The sequence below is a fragment of the Mauremys reevesii genome, linkage group 10 (genome assembly GCF_016161935.1).
Source record: "Mauremys reevesii isolate NIE-2019 linkage group 10, ASM1616193v1, whole genome shotgun sequence".
Taxonomy (NCBI): Eukaryota; Metazoa; Chordata; order Testudines; family Geoemydidae; genus Mauremys; species Mauremys reevesii.
The window spans coordinates 53,279,612-53,289,714 of NC_052632.1; the positions used below are offsets into that span (position 1 = coordinate 53,279,612).

The following is a 10,103-nucleotide window of genomic DNA, read 5'->3' on the forward strand; positions in this document are numbered from 1 at the left end:
AGGATGGGCAAGGATGGTGTCTCTAGCCTCTGTTTGCCAGAAGCTGGGAATGGGTGACAGAGGATGGATCACTTGATTACCTGTTCTGTTCATTCCTTCTGAAGCATCTGGCATTGGCCACTGTCAGAAGACAGGAACTAAAGCTATTTGTCGTAGTAAATTATTAAAATCTGCCATCTCAAGGCACTAGTACCAGAAACAAAAAAGTCCTGTGTCATTGGGAAGGAGGAGTTCCTGTTTTCTGTGATGGGTCACAAGCTGAGCGATCTTTGAGTTGGCACTACTTCAGTCCTGCCCTGCATCATAGGCTAACTGTGACAATTCCACAACTGGGAGTATGGAAAGCATTGAGGGCAGGTTGTTTTTTTAACTGAAGCAGCTCAGAGGTTTGGAATGTCAATAGTCATGAGTGAGATTAGATTAATGGGCAGAGTGCAGTTGAGGCTGTCAAAGGTGCACCACTAATATAGTGATTACAGGGAGATCACCCATGTTTTGAAGGGCTGGGTTACTATTCTGAGATTACATTAGAAGCTCAGTTAAGATCACCTCAGGAATTAAGATTGTTTGTAACTCTCTGAACTGTTCGTAACTCTGAACAAAACATTGTGGTTCTTTCAAAAGTTTACAACTGAACATTGACAGCTTTGAGACTTTACTATGCAGAAGAAAAGTGCTGCTTTTAACCATCGTAATTTAAATGAAACCATCTCAGAAACAGTTTCCTTACCTGGTCAATTTTTTTTTTTTAGTGGTTTACATTTAACACAGCACTGTACTGTATTTGCTTTTTTTCCCCTCCCCACCTCTGCTGCTGCTGCCTGATTGCATACTTCTGGTTCCAAATGAGGTGTGTGTTTGACGGGTCAGTTTGTAACTCTGGGGTTCTACTATACTCTAAAAATTCACAGTAGGGGAATTTGTGCCAAAATGTCAGTTTTAATGACTCAGTATTTAGGTGTCTGAATGTGGTGAATGGACCATACCTGTTAGCCTCTCTAAAATGAATGAGACTCCTGCCAGTATTGCTACCTGTCACACACTCAAGGCACAACCAGACTGTGCTGGAATGTGGATTCACACTACCCTAGCTCGGTAGTATATTCCACATCTCTTATAAGCTGCTGTCACCGTTGTGCTTGACCTTATTCTCTTAACATTGTCAGTAGGGTTTCTGTTGCATCTGGGGTAATCCCTGATGGTGATGACTTTGTGGGACAGTCCTGGGTTTGATGAGACTACCTGTTTCAGAGGCTAACATACTGACACTGGATGTTAAAAGCAACCCAAAATATCAACAGGACAAGTGTAATGTCATCACGCTGTGGTGATTGTTCAGCATGTTTTGTATGGTGGTGTTTGTACTTCCATGCTGACAGTCTGATGTGATGGCACAGTCCTATTCCCAGAGACAGCATTTTAAGAGACCATGCTAGTGGTGTCCAAAACCTCACTTATAGTGGGACCTTGCAACACAGGTTTATGTAGTATATTTCATGTAAACTGTATCCCTGAAGCTTAGGGGTGTGCACAAGAATAAAAATTTGGCTGATTTTTGGAGGGGCACTTCCTTTGTTCCCCATGGCCAGAGGAGCCGGCTCTTCTCCCATCCCCTCTTCTCCTCCCCACCCCCACATTTTGAGCCAGAGAATAATTCTGTCTTGAGTTGGATGTCAATTGGCACTAATTGACAGACACAGATGACATCTTCTTGGAGCTTGCCATCAGCAAATACGAATTCACAGTTTCTACCCGGTCTAATGCAGGACTGGCCTGAAGCACAAATAGCTGCCTTGGTCCAATGTATGGGCCTGGGCCTGGCCCTGGCCCTGTGTAGTTTAAAAGTTGCTCTTAAGACCTACAGAATCTTCCTGGGATCCTTTGGGCATGTTCCCCATCTCATGCCCTTTTTGAATTTCTTTTCTTCACAGTCCCACTGACCTCTCAGAGATGCTCAAGGAGGGGACCAAAGAGTCTCATGACCGTGCAGAGAACACTCAGTTTGTCAAAGACTTCCTGAAAGGACGGATCAAGAAGGAGCTCTTTAAGGTTTGCACTTTCTAGCTCTGTTTGCTTAACAGCATGTGAGATGAGATCTTGAGCTGTGGAGTTGGAAGCTCTATCCCAAATTGGAGACACAGCATGTTACAATGAGAGGATGGCCCAGTGGTTAGGGCACTAACCTGGGACTCTGGAGACTTGGGTTTAATTCCCTGCTCTGTCAGAAACTAAACTGCTGGAAGCTTGTCTTGCCTAGTAATGACACTGTGTGTAACATGTCAGGGAATCCAGCATGGTGTCTCACTCCCAGAGTTAGCAGTACCTTGTAGTGCTACAGAATTGGCATAGTTAGCAATTTGGGTTGGGAGTCAGCTTAATGTTGCTCAGCAGCACCTTCTGCTGGCTAGTCTGGAAAACAGTTAATGGAGAGCTAAAGCAGTGTTTCTAAAACAGTGGGTCCCAACAGACCAGGGTGACCTGTGACAGCAAGTGTGAAAAATCGGGACGGGGGGGGGTAATAGGAGCCTACAGGGGCGGCTCCAGGCCCCAGCATGCCAAGCACGTGCTTGGGGCAGCAAGCCGCAGGGGGCGCTCTGCCGGTCACCGCGAGGGCGGCAGGCAGGCTGCCTGTGGAAGGTCCACTGGTCCCACTGCTTCAGAGGACCTCCCGCAGGCGTGCCGCCGAAGACAGCCTGCCTGCCGTGCTTGGGGCGGCAAAATGCCTAGAGCCACCCCTGGGAGCCTATATAAGAAAAAGTCCAAAAAATTGGGACTGTCCCTATAAAATCAGGACATCTGGTCACACTACAACAGACCAGTGGGTTGCAAGAAGGTTCTAGATGGGTTGTAGGCCGGGGGGGGCCGGGAAGAGGTCTTAAAGGTGAGCTCACCTCACATGCATCATCCAGCAGCAGCTCATGTCCCACGGGGCTGGGCCTGCCTCCCTGCTCTTGGTATTTGTGACCTGGTGCACAGCATCGTAACTCTACTTGTGTTTGGCTCAGCCACCCCTCCGTTGTCGTGACTCTCATCTGGAAGCCCCTTAATGTCATGCCTCAGGTCTATAAATGCCAGTGCAGTTGAAATTGTCAGGAAGTATTGGGAATTACGTTAGCTATTTAAACTAAGATGTTTTAATTGCCAGTCCTTTGTGGGCAGATCAGAGCATTCAGCATAGACATATGAACATCATCTTTTGATCATAATGGTCTGCAAATCTAAATAGTGCCTTCCCTTAGAGGGGCTTAAAGCAGTAATGAATTCTCTACACCTTTTTGAAGTAGGATATGTTGTCTCCATTTTACAGATAGGTATTGAGGCATAGGGGTTCAGTGACTTTGCTTGGGACACATCCAGACATCACCATAGACAAGGGACTTCACCATTTTCCTTTTAAGAGTCCTTCACTGCCTAACAGATAATATGCTGGGAAAAGTGTGGTCTGTATGGAGTGGTTTATTGGGAGGAATGCATGGGTCTGTACATAATCTGTCTGAATACATCATTCTTTTTGGCAAGTGGTCTCTCACGTACGTTGTGCTTTTGTTCCTAGTTGGCTACTGTGGCACTTTACTATACGTACTCTGCCCTGGAAGAGGAAATGGACTGCAACAAGGACCATCCTGCATTTGCCCCTTTGTACTTCCCTCTAGAGCTTCATCGGAAAGAGGCATTGGCTAAAGACATGGAGTATTTCTACGGGGAAAACTGGAAAGAGAAGATTCAGTGTTCAGAGGCAACTAGGTGTTACGTAGACAGAATCCATCATGTTGGGCAGTATGAACCGGATCTGCTGGTAGCCCATGCCTACACACGGTACATGGGGGACCTGTCTGGGGGCCAGATTCTCAAGAAGGTAGCCCAGAGGGCCTTGAAGCTGCCCAGTACTGGGGAAGGGATCCAGTTCTATGTGTTTGACAATATTTCCAATGCACAGCAGTTCAAGCAGTTCTACAGGGCCAGGATAAATGCATTGGACTTGGACAAGAAAGCCAAGGAGAGGATTGTGGAGGAAGCCAATAAGGCATTTGAATTCAACATGCAGGTACCATGCATCCCCAAACTCTTGTAACTGCCTGTACTTAAGTAAGCTACACTGCTTTAATCTTCTGCCTGGTTTAGACAGAGTGTTAATGTTCCTGACAATGCAGGACTGATGGCGTTAGCTAAATCCAGGGGAAGGAGGAAAGAGTAGAGCTATAAGCCTTTTAAACAGGAAATGCAAACTGCATCTGATGTCTCTACTAAGGACACGTATAGCACACTACCATGCTAGGGCCCAAATCTTTGTTGAGGCCTCCAGGAGTTCTTGTAATGCCAATAATTTTAATACATGCTTAAGTAGTCAGTAAGATAAGGGGAAGAAACCAGGCCTCCTCCCATGGGGAAAACCCCACAAACTTATCTGAACCTATTCCTAACCTTTGGCGTGCTAAGGAAGCACTTAATTAGCCAAATGCATCATACACTCAGGGGCTTCCACACTCTGGCCATCTAAAGGCTGACTTGATGATTTAGCAGGATCCTGAGGGCTGCTCTGTTTTATGTAAAAACAGAGCAGACTGCTGCTATTTTACCTCTTTTTAACCTGAAGGTGTAACCCAGAGACTAAACATTCCGGTATGCAGTGTGTCATCAGGACCACGCAACCTGCTTTGACTCCCTATCAATCAGATGGTAAAGTACAAGAGTTTTGATGATCAGGTTCTACCTGATTTGGTCTCTATGCACTTAAGTATTGTATTAATTTAGATGGAATATAAGGGCCAAAGGGGTTAACATGACCTAGTCACTGTCCAGCATTAAATAGTATTAAACAAGGTTTGGGGTTTGATACACAGACCTCTGCCTACTTAGTACTATGGCAAACAGCCCATTAAATATCCTTTTACTTAAGATTAAAGAAAAGAAGGGAAAATGGCTAAAGCATTTGAAATGTAAAGTATTAATTCAGGCTTTCGTTTTAACAGCATCCCTTGTTCCCTTTCCCTTTGACTGGAGAGAGTTCTTAGAAGGAAAAAAAAAACCCTTGTTTGACAGTCTCTTAGGCAGTAATAACTGTCCTGTTTGGGGGAGGAAGAGAAGAAGTTAGGCTGAAGCTGATGCTGTTCAGCTGTCACTAGTCCAGTCCAGTTCAGATGGTATTTGGGATTCAGCAGGAGCTGGTGGCAAGGTTCCTCTCTGGCCTAGTCTGGTCAGGACATCTCGGGATTGGGATGACAAAGGCTCAGGGTCCCAGGAGATAGTGGGTGTGACACCATGATGATGAAGCCTGCTCAAGTAGCCGGCTTTTTTCTCCCCCCAAATCTTTAAAGACCCTCAAAGGGCCTATCCCCTAATTGTTTTGTCCACCAATTAGGCCTAGTCTTTGACACATCTCTTTTGTTTCACTGATTTTCTGATTCCATGCTTGCTTACCAGGCATGATCTTAACACAGTCTTGATTTACATCATTTAGGTCTTTTCGTTTGGAGTAATTTAGTCTGCCCCCTCCTTTTCCCCTGCCTTTCATATCTTTTTTTGTCAACACTCACTTCCTCCAGTTGAACTCACAATTAGGGTAAATTTGTAGGCCCAATTATCCCAACAGCGCCCACCTACCCTGTTGAGCATGCTGGGTGTACAAAGTTAAATGCAAACTATTTGAGCCTCCTCTCCAAGCTTCAGAACAAGCAGCAGGATGTGTTTGCAGTAGTCTTGCCCTACTTGATTGTCATATTGAGACCTTGGCTAAGTCTGTGTGAATCCCTACCTGACGCTTTCCCCTGTTGGCTGGAGTGTGAGAGCACAGAGGAGCACCAGTTATTTCTTTCATTCCCAGTTCAGTTCTACCAAAAGTAGTTCTCCCCCCTCGCTCTAAAAATAATAATAAAAAAACAAAAACCCACCCTGGAATATAACTATCCAAGTACTCTCTTGCCTTGTTCAAGCTGTGATGGCTGGGTTCAGAACCTAGGGACACAGGTCCCAGCAAATGGTGCTGTAGTTCTCCTTAACTTTGTTTTAGACTAAAATTCCCTCACACTCCAAGTTGGGAGGGGCTCTCTGTCAGCAGAAAAATCTAGGGGAATGATGAAGCTCAGCACTCTGTTTGGGTGGGAAGAGGGGGTGTGCAGGGCAGGGGGAAAACAGAAAATGTGTTCAGAGGGAGTAAAGGGAGCAGAGTGAAGCTCGCAGGAATGTCTGCGAAGAGAATGGATTGGGAAAGGTGTTTTTCAGCCCAGAGTCTAAAGGGAAAGGAACAGCAAAGTCTGGTGGCCTCAACCCTTCTGCAATACTCAAGGCTGTTTTGAGTTGCTAATACAGTTCACTGACATCTCCCAACTTTTCCTCTAGACACTTGGGAGAGGCCTGGGAACACTGCTGGTGAAAGCAGTATTCTCATCTGTGCAGAGTAAAATTCCACCTTGCCCTGCAGTGTCTTGCCTGGGACTCTGACTTGTTTGATTCCTGTAACAGTAGCTCCCAGAACATGTTTGGTGCTGTGCAGGCATTTCACCTTCAGTGAAACCCTGTAAGATGAACAGGAAATCTCTTGAATCTCTTACTTGCAAACAGGGCAGAGTTCCAGGCTGTAACATTCCCATGGCCCAGCCAGCTCTGGAGAAATCGGTTTTAAGCAGGGCTGTAAATGGAGCTGACCCCTCCCAACTGACATTTGCCCTCCTTGGGAGTACACAGGAGTGGAGATACCATGAATCTTGTTGCATATGTGGATTTCACGTGATGCACTAGAGAACAATCAGTGCTGTTTGTGACTGTCAGATGTTGGCACTTCTCCTATGTTTTTTTTTCAGGGGCCTGTAGGCACAGATGGTCCCCAGTAGGCATTTCAAGTTTTTTGTTTTTTAGGACTGGCCTGTATGTAAACATAATGAGGGGGAGAAGAGCCAAGGTCCCTACATAATAACGCTGTGAACTGACCGTGTGGGATGTACCCTCTTGCTGGTGATCCCTGCTTGATGTTTCAGAAGGCAGGGAAATAACCCTAGATACTTGTTATGACTGGTGGGAGGGTGGAGGATGGGATTTCTTCACAACCTCTAGGATTTAAGGATCCACTCGTTTCAGTCCAAGAGGGCCAGGACCCTGTCCCTCCAGTTTCACAGGGCTCACTGAAAGTTCTGCTACCTCTGTTGCTGGAGGGAGTGCTGTGTCATGTGAAGGCCACACAAACCACAAGATTCACCTGCAACCTAGATAGCTGTTGCAGGTGCCAGCAAGTAAGAGGGGCCCATCCTATTTTACAGTGCTGCGTGAAGCTGTTCTGTTTAATGAGGAACATTGCTGGAGCAAGCTGCACAGTAGCATTTCAACAGAGAACTCCTGTTACTAGACAGCCTCAGAGTGCTTGGAGTTGCACACTTCATTTACTAAATATTGAATTAAAAATAAACCCTAGTACTCTGTTCAAGGGTTTTGTTTTAGTCTGAAAAGTTTACTGAAAATGGCACCCGCTCGCCAAGTACGTCAGAGGTGGAAGAGAGAATTTAATTATATCCTTAGCCTTGCAGACTAACCCTGCCCTGGGGGAGTGAGCTAGAGCAGTGGTTCTCAGCCTGGGGCCCCCTGGGAGGCTGTGAGCAGGTTTCAGGGGGACCACCAAGCAGGGCGAGCATTAGACTTGCTGGGGCCCAGGGCAGAAAGCCAAAGCCCCACTGCATGGGGCTGAAGCCTGGGGCCCTGAGCCCCACCACCCAGGGCTGAAGCTAAAGACTGAGCCACTTAGCTTTGTGGGCCCCTTGTGGCAGAGGGCCCGGGCAGTTGTGCTACTTGCTACCCCCTAGCGCTGGCCCTGCTTTTTACATGCAGAAAAACAGTTGTGGCCCAGATGAGCCATGGAATTTTTATAGCATGTTGAGAACCCCTGAGCTAGAGTTATTGGTTTGGTTCTCCTACAAAATTCATAATTCAGCTGATGTATTCAAGGCAGGAGCTCAGCTTTAATACTTGAGCCTCAGACTGAGTTTGCAGGGCTGGCAGCTAGGAAAAAACAGCAGAGACTTTCAAAAGTGACTGTGTTGGTTGTGGGGTTTTGTGTTTTTTTTTTTGTTTTTTTTGGGTGGGGGTGTCCAACTTCTGAGCAGCTGGGTGATCAGCATATTCTGAAGACCCAGGCCCCATTAAAATGTCAAGTTAGGCACCCAAATTACCAGTTCCTTCTGAAAACCTTGGCCAGCAGCTCTTGTTAGCTGAGCTAATTTGATCTGGAAACTGAGAATAATAAATGTGAGATGACACTTCAGATTCAAATTGCACGTAAGTGAAATTTATAAGAATGGCTGTGAAATGCTGTTTGCTCTTGGTGACTCTCATTGAATCTTCACTTTCCCTGGCAGGTATTTGATGAACTGGACAAAATTGGTGCATTGTTAACGGAAGAAGCCCAGGATGGAGGGCTCCCAGTGCATGATGGAAAAGGAGACCTGCGCAAGTGCCCATACTATGCCACAAAACTAGGTAGTTTTTCTTTTCTTACAAGTACATTAATCTGCATCTCTGGGGTAATACAGCTAACAGTGCTTTCTGCCCTTCCCTGCAGGCAAGGGGAACCCTGGCTGCCCCTATCACATTGGCATGGCCATGCTGAAGCAGCCCACCATGCAGTTTGTCCTTGCAGCTTGCATTGCCTTGGCTGCAGGCATTGCAACCTGGTACGTGATGTGATGGATGGACACTAGATGGCGTTATCTCATGGTGACTCAAGATGAACACCCTTTTTGGGACTGCTCCTCTGTTGGTGGAGGTTTTTAAATGCAAGAGTTAAGTAAACAATAAACTAGAATCTGCAGTGAATACCTAGGACTATTTGCATACAAATAACCCAAATACTGCATGGTACCACACCTAGTAATCTATACAATTACCCAGCAGGGTTCTGAGCTAGTAACTTAATGCAGGAATTGTAGTCTAGCTCCACAACTGCCACTTGGAGCCAAAACCTATAGTGACCTGGTGCAGGTCTTAAATCAGGGAATGGCTTTAGCCAGCTATTGTCAAATGATCAGCTCTTTGTATCCTTGACCAGGCTGGGGTTTTCTCCCCAGCTGTCTGATGGAGTGTTCTTTTCCCCTTCCAACATAGTACTGCTCCTCACATGCTGATCAAGCACTTTGCTCTGTCCGTGTCACAAGCTTTCAGAGCTGGTTCAAATCAGGAAGTGCACTTTGTCCTGGAGAAGGTGGTGGGGAATTCAAACTGCTCCAAAACCGCTCTGATCTCTGATGCTGTGGCACAGCATCAGTTGCCCCAAAGGCAGAATAACTTGCTGCTCTTGTTGCAAGGGCCATACGCTCAAAACCAGTTTTATAAATTAGGGCCCTTTTGCCCTGGCATGTAGTTGCTGAGCAAATAGTTTCCCATGGGCTGGGGGAGCAAGTCCTTGTATATATTAAAGTTAATGGTTTACTTTTTCATGTAACTTATATTGTGATAGAGCCTTTGACCCAATAAAGTTTATACTCTGAAGTCTTCATAAGGGAGTCTTTCTTCATGGAGAGAGGAGTCCAGCCCGAGAACTTCATTGCAACTGGCCTTTACAGTCAGTTCCTCTTTGCAAGGCTGGATGCAAGGTCGCACAGGCAGCATGTATTCACAGCATGGAATTCAGTTAGAAGGCTCAGTTTGGGATTGGTAACCACTATGTGCAGTGTTGTGAAACCTTGACTTTCCACTCACTCCTTTCAACTGGATCGCCAACCGGCATGTTCTTCTGGGCACTCTAGCCAGCCTAGCTTTGATTTTTGCCTCCAAAACTGGTACTAAAGTGACTGCAAGAGCTGGACTTGCTGACCTACATCAGAGCTATATGTAAAACTGACATTCTTTCCTGCCTGAGAACCTCAAAGGAAGTAGTCTGCCTTCTGCTCCTTGTGCCCAACAGGCAGTTGCTTGTTCAAAAGTGAGGGCTGCTTTCATCACAAAGGAACAAATCTTCCTCCTAAATTGCAGTGTAGATCTTCTTGGAAGAGCCCTGTCCAAGGGCTGGATACAGTTTTGGAGGGATCTTCCGACACATGAAGTGTAACTGGTTAACTAAACAAACCAAGCTTCCTCATGCTGCACAGGATGCTGATGAATATAGGTATTTTTTTTTCCCCAGT

At 46.1% G+C, this 10,103-nt stretch overlaps 1 protein-coding gene across 3 annotated transcripts in view; it reads left to right on the forward strand.

Annotated features, from left to right (window-relative positions):
• HMOX2 (heme oxygenase 2) overlaps positions 1-9,475 on the forward strand; it is a 28,268-nt gene extending 18,793 nt beyond the window's left edge. For all 3 annotated transcript variants that reach the window (XM_039492282.1, XM_039492283.1, XM_039492284.1), the window contains 4 exons: positions 1,932-2,049; positions 3,554-4,045; positions 8,340-8,460; positions 8,543-9,475. In XM_039492282.1, coding sequence (XP_039348216.1) covers positions 1,932-2,049; positions 3,554-4,045; positions 8,340-8,460; positions 8,543-8,667 — 856 coding nt within the window. In that variant the 3' untranslated portion in view covers positions 8,668-9,475. The remainder of the gene's footprint in view (positions 1-1,931; positions 2,050-3,553; positions 4,046-8,339; positions 8,461-8,542) is intronic.
• Positions 9,476-10,103: the final 628 nt, after the last annotated feature.